General features: G+C 44.4%; 1 protein-coding gene across 2 annotated transcripts in view; it reads left to right on the top strand.

Moving 5' to 3' along the window:
- LOC143293637 (uncharacterized) overlaps positions 1 to 19,784 on the top strand; it is an 86,446-nt gene that overhangs the window by 41,142 nt on the left and 25,520 nt on the right. For both annotated transcript variants that reach the window (XM_076604742.1, XM_076604740.1), the window contains 11 exons: positions 552 to 701; positions 2,356 to 2,470; positions 2,976 to 3,112; positions 4,910 to 5,068; positions 6,169 to 6,252; positions 6,841 to 6,915; positions 8,266 to 10,069; positions 11,624 to 11,768; positions 13,882 to 14,083; positions 15,400 to 16,713; positions 19,004 to 19,139. In XM_076604742.1, the coding sequence (XP_076460857.1) occupies positions 552 to 701; positions 2,356 to 2,470; positions 2,976 to 3,112; positions 4,910 to 5,068; positions 6,169 to 6,252; positions 6,841 to 6,915; positions 8,266 to 10,069; positions 11,624 to 11,768; positions 13,882 to 14,083; positions 15,400 to 16,713; positions 19,004 to 19,139 (4,321 nt within the window). The remainder of the gene's footprint in view (positions 1 to 551; positions 702 to 2,355; positions 2,471 to 2,975; positions 3,113 to 4,909; positions 5,069 to 6,168; positions 6,253 to 6,840; positions 6,916 to 8,265; positions 10,070 to 11,623; positions 11,769 to 13,881; positions 14,084 to 15,399; positions 16,714 to 19,003; positions 19,140 to 19,784) is intronic.

Genomic DNA, 19,784 nt, shown 5'->3' with positions numbered 1-19,784 from the left:
CTGCTGTTCTGATGGTCATAGTCAGACACGACTGACTATCACACATACATACAAAAATTAATGGTTGGGTTTAAACATCAAAATCCATCCTTGGTGGTATGACTCTTGATTGTTACGTTTTGGGTTTAATTTTTGGTCCTTGGTTTGAGTAAGATGGAAAAACTCTGAGACGGACTGGGTTGACAGATACCACGGCAAACACTGTGAAAGGGTACTTTAGTCCTCATTCAAAATGAAATAGTCAACAAAGGGTGTGGAAACTTAAAAATGAACCAGCGGGTGAAGGATAGGTGCAGTTTGTTTTCCATATGCTCTTTACTATTCTTTTCATTCCTTTCAGGCGAGTTCTTCATGATGTGGAAAAAGATAAATGACTTACACCTAGACTGTTTTCATATAATTCAGGGTCTGCACAGTACAGAAATAAATACCCTGTCACCCTGAAATTATGTATTTTATCCCATCCATTGCATCCTCATTGACAATTTGGGATTGTTACCTACAGGGCATCCATTGCGTCCTTGCTGACAATTAAGGGTTGTTATCTACAGGGGGCAAGAAATGTGAAACCAGAGATTCCTAGCTGCGAGAAGAAAGACACAGCGGCGGACAATCCCACAAGCCCCAGCATGGAGCTCAGTCAAAGCTCAGCAGGGGACGATAGCAGCTTGGCCAGTCCCAGGAAGGGCCGACGAAGACAGGTTGGTTGGTGGTCCGTAGAATGGATGGCATTCCTTTTGTGGTGAGTGTGTGTGATTGTGTGTGTGTGTGTGTGAGTGTATATGTGTGTGTGTGTGTGAGCGTCTGTGTGTATGCGTACCTGCGTGCATGTGCGTGGTGAGGGGGTGTTGTGTGTGTGCATGTTTGTCAGATTTCTCAGCTGCAGTTTTTATATTCACTCATTTAGAACTATAAATGGACTCTTAATTGTCGGAGTGATTTTTACCCCACCATTAGGCATCCATATTTCCATTTTAGTAGTAGTAATGTATATAAAAGATTTAACAGAGTTATGTGATCTTGGACGGACTGTGTTACAGTGGTATTGTCTTTGAAATCATGGATGGCTCATGTTCTGGTCATTGAAATCATGGATGGCCATGTCACAGTCACTTAACCCTTTCATCGCCGGAGGTGCAGAACTAGCTCACTGTACAAACCAGCTGAGCAGCAGTACACTTCTGTCTAAACCAGCTGTGCAGGAGAAGGAAAACTGTCTGACCACCAACACACTTTAACCTGCCATAACTTCGCTTCTGCTCATTCAGTCTTCTTCATTCATAGCTCACTTTAAAGGGCAAAGAATGCAAATGATGCAAAGCATGTTTATTTGTGTGAACACATTGACTGAATTTTGAAATCAGTTGATGAAATTGAAAAAGTATGTACTTTTGAGTAGTTTTTACATATTCCTTGTTGTTTTAAACATAAAATACACCATTTCAAGTGAAAAATGAACACGCAGACTGTGAAATACAACTGGAAACATAGACATAAGACAATGTAATAAAATGTGCGCTCACCTATGTGCAGAGATGAGAAAAACAAACACACACACACACACACACACACACACACACACACACACACACACACACACACCCCACCACCACCACCACCACCACCACCATCACCACCACCACCACCACCACACACTGTATGTTGCAAAACTGAAAGTTCCATGGTTCCTTTCACAAATGTCTTTGATAAAGCAAAAAAACACACAATCAAACACCACATCCAGTTTGGAAACACCAACACCACACACACTGTATGTTACAAAACTGGAAGGTTTCATGGCTCCTTTCACAAATGTCTTTGTACATTATTAAATGTCGTTGAGTTACTTGTCGATCATTCTTGGCTGGTCTGACAATTTCTTCTCCACTGTCACTGTCAGCAGTCGGCACTACAGCAGGCAAATTATCGTCTAAAATCATTTGCATTGCCTCCTTGGTGTTGTAAACACCCTTTTGTTTGTTTCCTGAAGTGCTGGCCATGCTTCAACTAGAGAAATCTGCTAAATATTGCAAGTCAAACGTAGATTGGATGTTCCAGAAACACATAGTGAACATTTTGAACTTGTGTGGTTTCATGAAAAGAACGAGCGAGGTTGGTAACTCTAGTGTACAAGTCACCGATCAGCGCCTGAGGTGTTTAGTGTACAAGTCACCGATCAGCGCCTGAGGTGTTTAGTGTACAAGTCGCCGATCAGCGCCTGAGGCGTTTAGTGTACAAGTCGCCGATCGGCGTCTGAAGCGTTCAAGTAGGAAGTCGCTGATCGGCGCCTGAACGGTCAAAAGGGTTAAGTCATGGATGGCCCATGTTACAGCGGTATGTTGTACTGTTTTGCAGGGTCTGCTTCTCTCCGACATTCTGTCGGCACTGGAACGTGACTTGCAGGAAGCAGAGTTATGGGCCTTGTGTCGAGAATGTGTTGTCAGTCTACAGCGTAAAAAGAAACATCTCCGTGAGTACCGTCAAAAATTAGTCCAGTGGTGGTTGAATTTTATTTCATTTATTCACTTTGTGTGTGTATATTCATAGGCTCAGCTTCCACATTTCATGTGTTTCTGTATTTGGGTTTTTATAGATCTGTGGATCAGTGTACCTCTCCCATTCTGATATATACCAAAGACATGATAGATGGATGGACAGATAGATAGATAGGTAGATAGATAGATGGATAGACAGACTCACAACGCCAGATTAACACACACACATGGTGTTTCTGCCTTGCCATTTAAGCAGGCATACTCTAATTATTAGCTTGGTTAGAATGATGATGCTGTTGTTCCTTCTACCACCCCTTATATTGGAGGGAGGATGTTACGTCTGTGTGTGTGTGTGTGTGTGTGTGTGCATGTGTGTTCGCGCTCCTGCGCATGTTCACGTGTGTGTGTGTTTGTGTATGTGTATGTATGCATGCAGTATTAAACCCTTTACCTGAGGAAAGATTTCCATGTGTGTAACAGCTGCCTACATTTCCCCGGACACGGTGATGGTGCGTGAGGTGGGCAGTGTGTCGTTCAAAGCCATCCCCGAAGACAAACCTCTGGAGGTGATCTACATGGCACCAGAGCTACAGCAGAAGGGCATCCTCAACGAAAAGGTGAACACTTCTCAGCATCACTTTTAAAAGGCAACAACAGAAAGAGAACAGACTTGAGCAACACAATATCTTGATGTGATTAAGATGATGATGGTGTTGGGTATGTTATTATATACTCTACCTCCTTAGCAAGTTCAGATTGAAGAAGACTTTATCAGATTTGAAGTTGAATGTGCCAGTCACCGGTTTCAACAATGGTGGTTATGGCTGAGTAATGACTCTCTGTTCTCATGGGCGCGTTCCCAACAAGCCTGTTTTCATGGGCACCCGGTCCCATCTCACTGTTTTCTTGGGCACGTGTTCCCATCAGCATGCAAATGTACTAGCAGTTTATGTGTATGCTTAAATGTCTAAATTCCTTCTATATTTGTGTTTGTGTATGGTTTCCAATTCATGTTTGCACTTTTTATGTGCTTTCCCCCTCCAGTATTCCTTTTGACCCCTCTACACATGGTAAATAAAAGAAATATTCTATTCTATATTCTGTTCTATCAAGCGTGTGGTGATGGAGCAAGGTAGCAGAATGGTTAAGACGCATATCTGCCTATGCAGTGTCTGTGGGGGTCTGGGTTTGAATCCAGTTCTCGCCCTTTCTCCCAAGTTTGACTGGAAAATCGAACTGAGCATCCAGTCATTCGGATGCGACGATTAATTGAGATCCCATGTGCAGCACGCTCCTGGTGCACTGAAAAAGAACCCATGGCAACAAAGGTATTGTCCTCTGGCCAAAAAAAAAGGAAAAACAAGTTTAGAGAATACCAAAAATATAAATATAACAGTAAATGCACTTTGCATATAATTAGGCTTCATTTTTTATTTTTTTGTGCCCATCCCAGAGGTGCAATATTGTTTTAAACAAGATGACTGGAAAGAACTGAATTTTTCCTATTTTTATGCCTAATTTGGTGTCAACTGACAAAGTATTTGCAGAGAAAATGTCAATGTTAAAGTTTACCACGGACACAGAGACACACACACACACACACACACACACACACACACAGACAACCGAACACCGGGTTAAAACATAGACTTACTTTGTTTACACAAGTGAGTCAAAAAAGAAGAAAAAAAAAAGATATCCACCAACTGTGATAGGCGCACACAGATGTGCATGCACTCAGGGCCTAGCTAATGCCCACGGATTATGTTGCTGTCAGGCATCTGACCAGTAGATGAATGAATGAATGATATGGATACTTATATAGCGCCTTTCCTTGGTTGGAGACCAAGCTCTAGGTGCTTCACAAGCTTGGGATCATTTGCACAACAGGCTGCCTACCTGGGTAGAGCCGATTGACGGCTGCTATTGGGCACTCATCATTCATTTCCTGTGTCATTCAATCAGATTTCAGGCATGCACACAAACACACTCAGACAGACATGTAACATTTTTCTTGTATGACCATCTTGTTTATTTACCCTGCTATGTAGGCAGCCATGCTCCGTTTTCGGGGTTGTGCATGCTGGGTATGTTGTTTCTATAACTCCCTGAACATTGACATGGATATAGGATCTTTAACGTGGGTATATAATCTTCTGCATGTGTATACACACAGAAGGGGGTTCAGGCACTAGCAGGTCAGCACATATGTTGACATGGGAGATCGGAAAAATCTGCACCCTTCACCCACCAGGTGCCGTCACCGAGATTCAAACCCGGGACCCACAGATTGAAAGTCCAACGTTTTAACCACTTAGCTACTGCACCCGTCAGTGTGGTGTAGCTTAGATGGATTTGTTCGAACGCAGTGACGCCTCCTTGAGAAACTGAAACTGAAAGCTTTGTGATGGCAGACGTGTATGTACGGACTGGGGGTGACGCTGCGGTGTGCGGCGGGCCACAGGCAGGGGGGAGTGGACAGCACGGTGGTGGGTCTGGCCTTCCATGAACTGCTGACCACACTGCTGGACACCAACCCTGACCACCGCCCCTCCCTGGAAGTCTGTCTCTTGGTGAGTTGGTGGTTGTGTGATGGTGTGTTGGTGGTTGTGGGATGGTGAGTTGGTGGTTGTGTGATGGTGAGTTGGTGGTTGTGTGATGGTGAGTTGGTGGTTGTGTGATGGTGAGTTGGTTGTCTGATGGTGAGTTGGTTGTGTGATGGTGAGTTGGTTGTGTGATGGTGAGTTGGTTGTGTGATGGTGAGTTGGTTCATGGTGAGTTGTTGGTTGTGTGAGGGTGAGTCAGTTGTCTGATGGCGAGTTGGTTGTGTGATGGTGAGTTGGTTGTGTAATAGTTGTGTGATGGTGAGTTGGTTCATGGTGAGTTGTTGGTTGTGTGATGGTGAGTTGTTGGTTGTGTGATGGTGAGTTGTTGGTTGTGTTACAGTTAGTTGGTGGTTGTATGGTGGTGAGTTGGTTGTGTGATGGTGAGTCAGGTGTGTGAATGTGAGCCGGTTGTCTGGTGGTAAGTTATTTGTCTGACAGGGAGTTGGTTGTGTGATGGTGAGTTGGTTGTGTGATGGTGAGTTGGTTGTGTGATGGTGAGTTGGTTGTCTGATGGTGAGTTGGTTGTTTAATGGTGATTCGGTTGTCTGATGGTGAATTGGTTGTCTGATGGTGAGTTGGTTGTCTGATGAGTTGGTTGTTCAGTGGTGAGTTGATTAGAGTAGTTCTTGAACGCAAGATTAGTTCTTCAGAAATATGTTTGCGCTTCCATAGAAATCCTTCACCCTCACATCTTCTATGATGTTTCCGTGCAGTTTCATGTCATAAGAATTGATCCCATATTATACTGTCTATAGATATGTGTGATAGTCAGCTGTGTCATCAGAACAGCAGAGGAGGCAACCTCTGTCCCAACCATCTGGGCTAGAATTTGATTATATGTAGAGAGTGGAGAGTGTCTTGCCCAAGTTGTATCCCTGCTGTCTTGGCCAAGAAGGTTTTTAGGACAGTAGGCTTTGGGATGGTTTCCAAAGGCCAGCTAGACCCCAAGTCTATAGATATATCTGCTTGCTAATTAAGAATCATGTATGTTTATGCTGTTTATTTTTTGCTTTACACTGGGCACGCCTTGTATGGTGTAATCTTCAGCATGAACTCATGTGTTGCAGGCTTGTGACGAGTTTGAGAAGCAGGGCAGTACTGACTCACGGCTGCTCTGTCAGGAGATATATATGGATGCCTGCGCACTCAATGTATGTTTAAAAAAAATGTTTTTATCATATTTATGTATATATCTTTATATATCTATGTATGTGGTGTGTGTGTGTGTGTGTGTGTGTGTGTGTGTTTCTATCTATCTATCTACCTACCTATCTGTCTATATATTTACCTGTCTACATTATATATATATATATATATATAGATATATAAATAGAGAGATGGGTAGATATATATACACTATATTATGTTTAGATTTTTGGTGTGTAAATCTGACACTGATGCTCTGTCAAACAACAGACAGCTTCACATGAATATGATGTTACGGGTTTTTATTTATGAATCATCACCACCCTCACCCTTCTCTAGACCAACACAAAACAATGCAATACAATACAATGCAATACAGTTTAATACAACACAATATGATACAGTGCAGTACAATACAATACACTACAATACCATGTTCCTGGTTTTCCATAGACCTGGTTTATCTCTGCGTGTCCAAGTTGCACAGTAAGCATGAAACTTTGCATGTCTCTAAGTTCTGTAGATTTTATGATGTGTGAGAGAAGGTAGCAGAAAGGCTGCTGTGTGTATAATCCAGTGATGTCTCTCTGCAGTCAAGCCGGGAGCCAAAGAAGTCTGAGACGTCAGCTGACTTGGAGGACAGTGCACTCATGGCCACAGAGTTGCAGGTGATGGGTTCATTGACTGCTGTCTGTCTTTCTTTCCTTTCACAACTTAGAGCTGATTGTCAATTTGTTCTGTGGTGTGTTAACTCACTCAATACGGCCAGTCCTCTCTTCTTCTCCACACAGACCCCTCGGATGTCCAGTGGGTGTCTGAATGACCCAACCTTTAGCTTCTGTCGTCAGAATTGTGGTATTCTTTGTCAACATTCACCTCTTCAGTATAAGAGCCTTCCGCTTGCAATATTTTGATGATGGTAATTGGGGTGAAACGCTGTTAACGTCGTCTCTTTCGCCGTTCGTATGGAGAGAGTTAAGATGTAAATGTTACAGGAAGTGTGAATATGTATGTGTGTTATACATTTTGCATGCATTTTACTGAGTGATGGAGAAGAAGAAGTAAAAAAAATGTGTTAGGAATTGCCGGAAGAAACTTGATGGCGAAAAATATTATGATGGTGACTTTAATAATGAATGATGTCATGAAGGTGGATTTCTACATGTGATTAACATGGTGATTAAGATGAATATCCTTATTATGAGCAGAGTTTTCACAAATATATGCATGCACACACAAACGTATGCGTGCATGCTCATGCATATGCACAGGCAGGTACGTACATGTACATGCACACTCACACATACACACACTCTGTTATAGCTCTCTACTGAAGTTGTGGCAGGAATTGTTCCACCCCATACCATCCCCCCCCCCCCAAAAAAAAAAAAAGAAAAAAAAAGAAAGAAAGAAAGTAAGATTTGTGTTGTTTGAGTTTGAGTTTGTTTGTTCCCATTAACTCTTTTGAGTCATAGAGAAACAAGGAAACATGACAATAACAGGATGACGGCCACAGAGGAAGAGCGAAGATAATTTAAAAAGAAAAAACAAAAGGGGGGATAATACAAATGGGGGGAGAATAAAATGAAATAAAAGACCAAATGTAATCATCAGTCTGGTACAATGCAATAGGAATAGACAAACGCACAGATCACAACTTAGATTTACAATACGGCTCTGTATCTGACTAGTTGAGCCTGAACTGGGAACTGGGGGATTAGTTGGAGCATAGCATTAATAATGACATGGTGTAACAAAATAAAATGCACAATAATTTGCATGTTATTTTAGCACCCATTTGCCAGTAATACTGGGATTGGTTTGATATATACAAGAGAAAAAAAAAGACATAAATATATATATCTTGTTTGCACTGTTTTCACAAAATCATCAGTTCTCTTCCAATAGAAAAGAAGAAAGAAATCAGGATTTGTGTTCTTGTTTGCACTGTTTTCACAAAATCATCAGTTCTCTTCCAACAGAACAGCCGTTGTCTCATACCCTGTCCCTTTTTTCAGACCTCATGGACAGAGCTGGAGGAGGCTGACAAAGAAGGGGGGGCATTCCTGGAGGAACCAGTGGAGGCAGAGGGGGAAGTGGCCGCCATGCAGACACAGCCCAAGGCCCAGTCCTTCCAGCCTGTCCCTGCCAAACAGCAGGACTCCTCAGCCTCGGGGTTGGCCTTCAAGGTGTTCAAACCCAAGCCGGGCAAGATGACGGAGGCGGAGGACAAGCCCTCGCAACCGGCCTTCCCCAGCGCCTTCTCCTCCCCGGCCAACTACTTCAAACCCATCGTGCTCGAGTCGGCCGCTTCGTCCAAAAGTGCTGACAATCACGTCGATGTGGGGCATGCTGCCACAGAGGATGAGGAGAGGGAGAAGAACGTGATGCAGAAGCTGAGGGAGATCAAGAAGAACCTGCTGAAGCACCGCCCCCCAGGCAGCCTCACCAAGGACGTCGAGGTGGACGACAGCAAGCCGCCAGTAGCAGCAGCAGCGGAAAAGACCCGAACCCCTCGGAGCACCACCAGTGGCCGGAGCAGCCGCAAAAGCAGCAGTGCAGGAGAGACGGCCGGAGTGCTGGAGAACTTGCTGCAGCAGCTGCAGAGCAGTGGTCAGCTACCGGACACGGACAACCTGGCTCTGGCCATCGCTCAGCACCTGCAGGCACGGCTGGGGGCGGGGGGAGAGGGGGGTGCAGCAGGGGAGGAGCTGAAAGCGTCTCCTGCATCTGCACAGCACTCTTCAGAGCCTGACAGAGCCAAGAGTGAGTCCTTACAGCCCCCAGTCACCACCAGCAGTGCTGTGAATGCAAGTTCTCCATCAGCTGTGAAGACGGTGTCCTCTGATTCTCAGCCAGGATCTGTGGTGTCCCCGTTGTCACAGCCCCCGGTGCCGAGTTCTGTGTCGTTGCCAGGGTTTGGAGGTCAGGTGGGGGGGCTGGGTGTGGCAGGGGTGAGCCAGGCAGGCTACATGCCCATGCCTGTGATGCCTTTCCCCGGGGGGCTGATGCCGGGGCCGGTGCAGTACCACCTCCAGCAAGATCCCCGCACGGGACTTCTGCAACTGGTTCCCGTGACAGTAATGCCGTACGGCGCCCCACACAGCCCCCACGCTCCTGGCTCTGACCATGGCCACACCCCATGGCAGCAACCCCTCACCGTCAACACAGGGTCAGGGGTCACCCTCGATCGCCCTGCAGACGGTGACGAAACGTTCCAGAGGCTGGCGGTGAAGACAGTCAGCAGCCGTAACGCACGAGGGCTGATCCAGAAAACTGCTTCCCAGAGAGCCAAGAATGCTGTCAGTGCTTCCGCTTCCCCGACAGGCTACCTGTCCGACAGCGGCGCTGGCTTTTCCAGCCCTTACGCTGACGACAGTGTTCTCCACCGTGCCACCAATTTTCCAAATGAAAACGGTTCCAACCACAGACGTTCCAAGAGCTCTGGCGCGCTGGAGTTTGTGGAAAGCACCCCCGTGAGAAGGGGTGATGTGGGGGACTCCATCGAGGAGGAACCGCTGACTCTGCCACAGGACAAAACCCGTCCCTCCAACAGCAGGAATGTGTGTGGGGACAAATCTCCCCAGGTGCATCATCGCTCCAGTTCTCAGTCGTCCTCGCCATCCCCATCCAAAGACAGTGGCATCTGCCTGACCCAGGGTGCGGGGGGCGCCCCCCCGGTTAGCAGCGCCAGCCTGATGGAGCGACTGCTGAGCAGCGAGAGTCTGCGGCACCAGCACACGGTGACCCAGGTCCTGCACATCCTGCATCAGGCCTTTGGGGACCAGGGCCCTGACAGCTTCCACAGTGAGGAGATGCTGGGTGAGGTCGCTCTCTCTTGTTTTATTCTCACTTAATACTGCCAATTAGCTCCACTTTCCCCACAGATGATCCATTTGTATGGGTAAGAAATAAAAAAATCACCAAAATATGAATGTTAGAATTTATGAACTGAAAACTTTTGAACTGACCAGTAATATAACGAGTTAGTCGGGGACAAAATATAAAACTTCCTCCCTTCTTATGCTATCATACACTGAGATGATGAAAGTATTCATATTTTTTGTTCGAAATTTGCACACACTGATGACTTTTCAATGAAACCGGGAAAGCACACAGAGTTTGAAACAGATTAAATTCAGAATGATATATAGCCCCCATAGGGCCACTTCATCTAATTCTGTTGTCTGCCCTGTGACTGAGAAGAAACTGGGTCAGATGCCATTGTTGACACGCATTCATGTGAACCAGTCACAGTGAAAATAACTTTCCTGCTCGCGAGCACAGCAACACACTCTGCATTTATTGGCTGCAGTGGAGAGGAGAGTAGAAAGGTAAATTAAAATATTCTTTGCTTACGACGTCATTATGAAAAGTAGGTGCCATTACATAAATTCAAAACTATCTAAAAACCCGATTGGTCTCCTCCATCTGAAACAGTTGTGAACAGTAGGGCCTTAATCTGGGCTCTTCGTCCGGAATGAGTTAAAGGAGATTGGTGTATACTTTCATCTTCCACACTGAGATGCTCGGTAAGGTCGCTTTCTCTTGTTTTATTATAGGAGATTGGGGTTTACATTCAGTTTCCTCACTGAGATGCTTGGTAAGGTCGCTTTCTCTTGTTTTATTATAGGAGATTGGGGTTTACATTCAGTTTCCACAGTGAGGAGATTCTGGGTGAGTTCATTCTCTCTTGTTTTAATACAGAAGATTGGGGTATACATTATAAATAAATCAACATGAATGTTGGCTGAAGAGTTCGAGCACTGGATTTTGGCTCGATTATCCTGAATTTGATCCCAGGTTCAGCATACCTGGTGGGCTGAGGGTTGAAATTTGTCTGATCTCCCAGGTCAGTATTTGTGCAGACCTCCTAGTGCTTAAACCTCCTCCATGTGTACACGCATGCAGAAGATGAAATACACATGTTAAAGATCCTGTAACCCCTGTCAATGTTCATACGTTGTGGAAACAAGAACATACCCACCGTGCAATATTCCCAAAATGGAGTATGGCTGCCCACATAATGGGGTAAAAAATGGTCATAATTGTTAAGCCCTCTCAGACATCGGTGTGAACATGGGAAGAAGGAGAAGAAAGAAATCAACATGTGTCAAAAATAGAGAAAAAGTGTCATTGGAATTTCTTGACAGGCCTCTTTGTTTTTATTGACTATTCAAAAAAAAAGGGGATCAAGAAATTCTCTCAACAGCCATACTGTATAAGTCAGTATAAAATTAGTGTATGGCAACCCACACATCTGCAGTATGACTAAATTGTTCCTTGTGAAGCATGCTTTGCCATAGGTTTTTTTTTTCCAAATGTGTATTTTCATTTCATATGAGTTTTTGCTGTGGGTTTGTTTTGTTTTTTCAGCGGAGTACATAGTATCACTGACCCATCTGAAGTGGGAAACGTTCATGCATGCTGTGACAGAGAAGTACTCACAGTTCTTCTGGAGTCATGGTTTGCTGGTTAACCTCTTCAATGCCATCAACAAACAGTCCTCCACTCCGTCCAGGTCAGTGCGCTCTTCTTTTTTTATATGAGGAATTTGGTAGGTGGCAGTGTTTTTTGTTTCATTTTTCTTTGGTTTTCTATTTAAGTTGGAACTATTCTGTGGTCATGAGCTTTCGAGGAGCTCAAAGAGATTAAAGTGATGAAACAAGCTATAGATATGTGAAGACAGACACATGATGAAAAGAACATCATTATATCATTATATTACAGAAATGCTTTACTTTGTGTGACACTCTTTTCCAGTTCTTTTATTTTGCTGGCAGTTTTGGAACATGAAATTTGTTTGGAAAATGTAGTTTGCTTTTCTGACACAAGATGATTTGTTGCAAAAGGATAAGAAAGCAGTTCAAGGAGACTTTAAAGAACAGAATGTTTGAATGAATATGACGCTATTCCTGTATGCAGTGTCTTTTTGCCTTGACTTTATGGTATGGTTTTACATGATGATGGAGTCTCCTGTCGGACCGACTGATGAGTTGGCAGGCAGGCTTAACTGTCGGTGTGTGTCCTCATATGGGAGAAGAGATCGATTCTGGGGCCAATTCCCACAGGTGTTGCAAGGGAAAATGTCTCCAGAAGTTGAGCCCTGCTTCCTTTGCTCACGCTTCTCCTTAATGGCCAGCGTTCTCTTGTTTTCAAACGTCTTTATGCCACTAGAGCTTAGCATCCTCCAGTGAGAGCGGTCAACGGCATCAGTTTCCCAGGAAGTGATGTCTATGTCACAGGCTTTGAGGTTTGTCTTCAAGGTGTCCTTGAAGCACTTGCAGGGTCTTCCAAGTTTGCGGTGGCCTTTCTTCAGTTGGCCATACAATAGCATCTTCGGGATCCTGCTGTCTTTTATGCAGACGTGTCCTGTCCGGCGTAGCTGACACTGGATCAGCAAACTTTTGATGCTGGGCAGGCCGCTCCTCTCTAGGACCTGGAGGTTGGAGACACTGTCTTGCCACTTTATGCCAAGTATCTTTCATAGGCATCTCTGGTGAAACTGCTAAGTTGTTGAATGTGACGGCGATAAGTCATCCATTTTTCACAGCAGTACAACAAGGTGGTCAGCACAACAGGATCATAGGTCAAACATAGGTCAGTGAATATAACGTTATTCCTGGATGCAGTGTCTTTTTACCGTGACTTTATCATTATGGTATTGTTTTACATAGGTCTTTGGCTTCCCAGCATTATATTGATATTCCAGCAACTAATACACAGAGCTGGTGTAGAATTAGTGTGGGCACTTTTGCCAATACTCAGCAGTGTTTGAACTTTACACCGTGCAGTGTTTTAACTTGAATTTTATGCATCGTTTTGCTTTTTAATTACTTTTACACTTGTCTGTAGTGGTTTTATAGGTTTTCACCCAGCTTACAGGATTTTATTGGAATGAATTTAGATGGATTGTTTATTTTCACTTTTTTTATCTTTAACACTGATGTGTGTGTGTGTGTGTTGTGTTGTGTTGTGTTGTGTTGTGTTGTGTTGTGTTGTGTCTGTGTACAGAAGGGTAACCAATGATGCATTGAAAGTATGTTATTTTGTGGGTTTTATAAATTGTGCTTTCATCATAATAATGATCATGCTTTTACCTCTTTTGTACGTTTGTGCTTCATCTTTTGTGCTTAAGCGATTGATTTTCAGTATTGGATTTGTAAAGCACTCAGAGCTTGTACAATAGCACCATGTAAAATGTGTTGTTATTATTGTTATTATTATTACTTAGCTTATATCACAGATTGATATAATCTTACAGTTGGGCCAACAGCAAAGTAAGAGCTGTAGTATGAATGGTTTCTCCACTGCAGTGGAAAATAATTTCCAGCTTAGTCTTTTGTGAAGGACTATGACTCTCAAAACTAGGAGGCTAAATTGCACTGGCTCTTAGCGCTGCAGCCTTGGGGGCCAGTTGGCCTTTGGGAACCATCCTAGTGCCGACTGTCCTAAAACCCTCTTGGCCGAGAGAGTGGGGAGGTAACTTGGGCAAGACACTCTCCGCTATAATCAAATTCTAGCCCAGAGAGTCGGGACAGCAGTTACCTCCTCTGCTGTTGTGATGGTCTTAGTCGAACGCGACTATCATACATTATTAGTCGTAGCGTTATTATCAATGCATTGTGTTGCAGATCTTCAGCCCCAACACACCCCTCAGGGGCAGACCAGTCAGTGTTTGGCAAGGACAAAGGGTCCCAACAGTCATACGATCATCGAACCACTGACCCAGACAGGCCACACAGGCAGTCAGGGCCCCACAGTGCGGAAGCAGGGGAACACTCCCAAGCATCCACAGAGATGCCACAGAGATCTGAAGACGTTAGGAATAACCAGGTGAGAGAAATTGGTCATCCTGAAAACGGAGTATGGCTGCCTGTATGGCAGGGGATTCATGTGAAAGCCCACTCACGCATGTGGGAAATCCACAAATGAAAAAGAAGAAGAAGAAGAGAAATAGGTTAGGTGAAAAGGGAAATATCTAAAGACATTAGAAATAGCCAGGTGAGAGAAAAAGGTTAGGAAGAAGGGAAATACCTGAAGACGTTAGGAATAAGTGGGTGAGAGAAGTTGGGTGGCAGGGAAATACCTGAAGACGTTAGGAATAAGTGGGTGAGAGCAGTTGGGTGGCAGGGAAATACCTGAAGACGTTAGGAATAAGTGGGTGAGAGAAGTTGGGTGGCAGGGAAATACCTGAAGACGTTAGGAATAAATGGGTGAGAGAAGTTGGGTGGCAGGGAAATACCAGAAGATGTTAGGAATAAATGGGTGAGAGAAGTTGGGTGGCAGGGAAATACCAGAAGATGTTAGGAATAAATGGGTGAGAGAAGTTGGGTGGCAGGGAAATACCAGAAGATGTTAGGAATAAGTGGGTGAGAGAAGTTGGGTGGCAGGGAAATACCTGAAGACGTTAGGAATAAGTGGGTGAGAGAAGTTGGGTGGCAGGGAAATACCTGAAGACGTTAGGAATAAGTGGGTGAGAGCAGTTGGGTGACAGGGAAATACCTGAAGACGTTAGGAATAAGTGGGTGAGAGAAATAGTTTGGGTGGAAGGAAAATACCTGAAGATGTTAGATAAGATAAGAATAACTTTATTATCTCCAACTGGAGAAATTTGGTCAGGTGCATTATCACAACATAGACAAGTAAACAACATGGGGACCATAACTGTAAAAGTCAACAACAGCTTTTACGAATATTACGAAGATACAAATGTAAAAAAATATCACATACACCGTTTCATACATACATCCACACACTGCAGGTAATAACTAGTATTCTTAATGTAAAAACAGAAAGAATTAAGAAACATTATTTGAATATAATTATAAACATAGCCTACTATACTGCACATTGATTATAATAGACAGATAAGATAAGAATAAAGATAAATTGCGGAAAACCGCAACCAGATAATCAGCACACACCCGCACCCACCCACCCCCCACCCACCCCACACACGCATATTACTTGATTAAACAAGAGTAATAAACATGTGTTCTAAAATAAAAGCATTTCACAAATTCACTTTTAAAAACATTGCAATTAATTATTACATCGTAATTATTAACAGAATTATTAGATGTGTATGTACATGTGTATATGTGCGTGAGAGAGAGAGATTCATGAACCATCCCCTGTACATGTTGCAGAGGTCCAGACCAGAGAGAGGCCCTGGCCCTGGCAGAGGCACAGAGGCCGCAGAGACCCCCTCCCTGGTGCGTGTCCTCCCCAACGGTCGCTACATCAGCGGTCCCAGCGAGACCTCCGACTCCACAGACAACGAGCAGGAAGAGAAACGGCGCCGCTTCAAGAAGCGCTACGAACTGGACCGCAACAAGAGCGCCTCTCTGCATAGCCTTCCCGGCACAGCCCAGTTCAGTGTGCCCCCTGAGCAAGGGGTGAGCAGTGCCGGGGAGGGGAGAGTGCAGGGACACGGTGATGACCTGAGGACCGCCAAGCTGTGTGCCAGCAGAGGGGACAGGGAAGCTGGTGGCGCCGAGTGGGGTTTCCGTTCGGACTTGAACCCTGCCAAAACTTCTTCTCCAGGCACATACCACAGTCTGCCTCGCCCGCCAAAGTCGTTTCATCCTCCACACTCCCAGTCTCCGTCCCGTGATGGGGTGTCTCCTTCACATTCCAACATTTCGGGCTTCCCCACTTCACACAAAGGGGTCCACTCCCACAGTCCTTCCGGTGGGGAAACACTCACCCACACTTCCCAGCAGCCCCGGTCACAGTTTGGTGCTACGCCTCACTCCCAGTCCTCCCAGTGGCATTCCCAGCACATGCCGGGAGGGACAGATTCTCGTGTGTTGCAGAGACCAGAGTCCAGAGACGCTCACAGACCTTACAGGGATGCCTCCCACCAGCACGGTCCGGATCGAATCAGTCTGAACAACAGCAGTGGCAGCAGCTCTTACTCGCCCGCGTTCAACCAGAACATCAGAGACGGTGCAGGGAAGCGGCATCCTGAGCACACCCACCACACGCAGCCCTCCTCTCAGGCAGAGCTGGAGGCCCAAGGGTTTGTGTACGGTCAGCTAAGGGAGCCTTTAGGAAAGCCACCCAGCAACACCAGAAACCTCCACAATACTCACTCTCCGAACAGGCAGAGACAACAGGGCGACAACAGAAACTCTGTGCCGGTGTTTCCTTCCCACCATCCGCCGTCAGAAACGAACAGGAATTCAGTGCCCCCATTCACCTCTCAGGGTCGGTCGGAGGTCAACAATAACAACGCCCCCAAGCAGGACGTCGGCGACAGACGTTCCCGGAGCTCACAACCATCCTCTCCCAGGAACCGCGACCGGAGCCCTGTTCGTAAGACCCAGCACAAGGTGAAGCCCCGGCTGGCCTGGGACCAGGAGATTGCCGAGTACAGGAAGAAGGGTCAGGTGGTGTACCACTCGGCCATGATTCAGCTCAGCATGACCCCGGAAGTGGATCACTTCATTCATGGCGTTGTGAGTGGTTTTTCCTTTGCGTGTGTGTGGTGTGTGTGTATAAATGATTGTTCAGTGTGCGTGTGTGTTTGTGTGAATAATTGTTCATTTTCTGTGTGCGCATGTTGATGTGTGAATAATTGTGCATTGTGTCTGCATGTTGGTGTGTGTGAATAAGTATTCATTGTCTGTGGGTTTTTTTTGTGTTAGTTATTGTTCTTTGCATGTTTATATGAATGTTGATGTGTGTAAATGACTGTTCATTGTGTGTGCATGTTGATGTGTGTGAATAATTCTTCAATCTTTGTTTGTGCATGTTGATACGTGAGAGTTTATTGATTATTGTGTGTGTATTTACATGCTGTTTCATGTGAGTAATTGTTCTGTGTGTGTGTATACGTATGTTGATTTATATGAATGATTGTTCATCGTGTGTGTGTGTGTGTGTGTGTGTGTGTGTGTGTGTGTTGCATGTTGATGTGTGTGAATGATGGTGCATTGTGTCTGCATGTTGATTTGTGTGAATAAGTGTCCATTGTTTGTGTGTTTTTTGTGTTGATGTGCATGAATCATTGTTCTTTGCATATTTATATGAATGTTGTGTGTGAAATGACTGTTCATTGTGTGTGCATGTTGATATGTGTGAGTGATTGTTCATTGTGTGTGTGTATTTAGATGTTATTGCATGTGAATGATTGTTCAGTGTGAGTGTGTGTGTGTGTGTGTGTGTGTGTGTGTGTGTGTGTGTTGATTTTTGTGAATAATTGTTCTTTGTGTTTGTGTATTTACATGCTGTTGTGTGAATGATTGTTCAGTGTGTGTGTGTGTGTGTGTGTGTGTGTGTGTGTGTTGATGTTTGTGAATGATTGTTCACTGTATGTGTATGTGTGTGTGTTGTGTTTGTGTGTGCGTGTGTGTGTGTGTGTGTGTGTGTTGATCTTTATGAACGGCTGTTCATTGTCTGTGTGTGTGTGTGTGCAATGCTGATGTTTGTGAATGATTGCACATTGTGTGTATGCATGTTGATGTGTGTGAATGAATGTTCATTATGTGTGCATGTTAGTGTGTGTGAATGCTTTTACCTTGTGTGTGCATGCATGTTGATCTGTATGAATTACTGTTCATTGTGTGCATTTCAATATGTGTGAATGTTTTTCCTTGTCTGTGTGTCAACATGTCTGTCTAAGTGAGTGAAAGTCGTCTGTGTGTGTGTGTGTGTGTGTGTGTGTGTATATGTGCATCTGTTGTTTTCTTTGTTTATATATATATATATATATATTGCATTGCTTTACCAGGTATAGTAAAACTTAGTATTTCATAATATCTCTGCGCGGAACTATGTATACGGTAAACACCTGTGCTTTGAATGAGCTTTGTCATCATCAGTTTGTTCAGTCAGTGATGGCGATGACTTGTTTGGAAAAATAACTTAAAGCCAGGTTAAGGGGTGGTTGTTGTTGTTGTTGTTCTTGTTCTTGTTCTTCTTCTGTGTTCACTTGTATGCACACGAGTGGGCTTTTACGTGTATGACCGTTTTTACCCTGCCATGTAGGCAGCCATACTCCGTTTTCGGGGGTGTGCATGCTGGGTATGTTCTTGTTTCCACAACCCACCGAACGCTGACATGGATTACAGGATCTTTAACGTGCGTATTTGATCTTCTGCTTCCATATATACACACAAAGGGGGTTCAGGCACTAGCAGGTCTGCACATATGTTGACCTGGGAGATCGTAAAAATCTCCACCCTTTACCCACCAGGCGCCGTCACCGTGATTCGAACCCGGGACCCTCAGATTGACAGTCCAACGCTTTAACCACTCGGCTATTGCGCCCGTCAAGGGGTTGTTGAATATCATAAAATGTACAAATATTAGCCGTGTTTTTTCATTAAAACTGTACAAATTACAACTTTTTTTTCTTTTACGGTGCTATTAATAGTGTTATGTTTTATTGAACATACTGTGGGACCATATTTTTTGTGTGTTTGTGTGTTACTTAAAGAGGGGGAGAGAGCTTTTAAATTGCCTGGTCTTATACTTAGTTTTTTTCCCGGCATTGTTCATCAAAGATAAGATCTTTCTCAGCCCCCCTCTCTCTCTCTTTGGTATACATAAACCTTCTTGAGGAGCCGTGGCCTATAATGAATCAAGTATTCACATTCACATTCTCTCTCTTTGGTATCAAACTCCAAATTTGTTCACACGAGAAGAACATTGCACCAGGCATAGTAAAATATTTGTTCAAGTCCATCATTCTATTTGTTTCACATGTATATAAGCAAAAACCAACAACACCCTGCCGTTTTTCAGGACGAGAAGAACAAGCCGTTCATCGAAGCCAAGCTGGCGTCTCTGGACCAGGAAATCGGCATGCTACGACGGGAGCGCAGAAAGAGTCAGGCCTTCTACAAGCGACTCACTGACCCCGGAGTCAAGCAGCCAAAAGGTTGGGATCAGTTCTGATGATAATGGATGTGTTGGCCGAGAGGTAATGCGTCCACCTAAGAAGCAAGAGAATGTGAGCCCACTGGTTCAAACCCCATAGTCGCCAGTATTTTCTCCCCCTCCACAAGACCTCGAATGGTGGTCTGGATGCTAGTCATTCGGATGAGACAATAAAACGATGTCCCGTGTACAGCATGCACTCAGTGCACGTAAAAGAATCCATGGCAACAAAAGGGTTGTCCCAGGCAAAAATTCTGTAGAAAAATTCACTTCGATAGGAAAACAGTTAAAATCACAGGCAGAAAAAAATAAAAAGGGTGGTGCTTTCAGTTCAGCGACACGCTCTCCCAGGGGTGAGCAGCCTGAATTTCACACTGAGAAATCTGTAGTGATGAAAAAAGAAAAACAATTCAATTCCTCTTCAGAGTTCATGAGCTGCACTTCCATGTTCACTTGTATATACGAGCAAGCTTATATATATATTTAAAAAAAAAAAAAAAATTCTCTCTTTTTTTCTTTCTGTTTTGGGGGGTCTGTGTGCTGGGTGTGTTCTTGTTGCCATTACTTACCAATTGCTGCCATGGATTACGGGATCTTTAATGTGTGTTGTTGTGGAGTAAGACTCCCATTGATGTTTCTGATCATA

Source organism: Babylonia areolata, chromosome 19 (assembly GCF_041734735.1).
Source record: "Babylonia areolata isolate BAREFJ2019XMU chromosome 19, ASM4173473v1, whole genome shotgun sequence".
Lineage (NCBI taxonomy): Eukaryota > Metazoa > Mollusca > Gastropoda > Neogastropoda > Buccinidae > Babylonia > Babylonia areolata.
The sequence above is the reverse complement of the archived record's forward strand: the minus strand, read 5'-3'. Positions and strand labels throughout refer to the sequence as shown.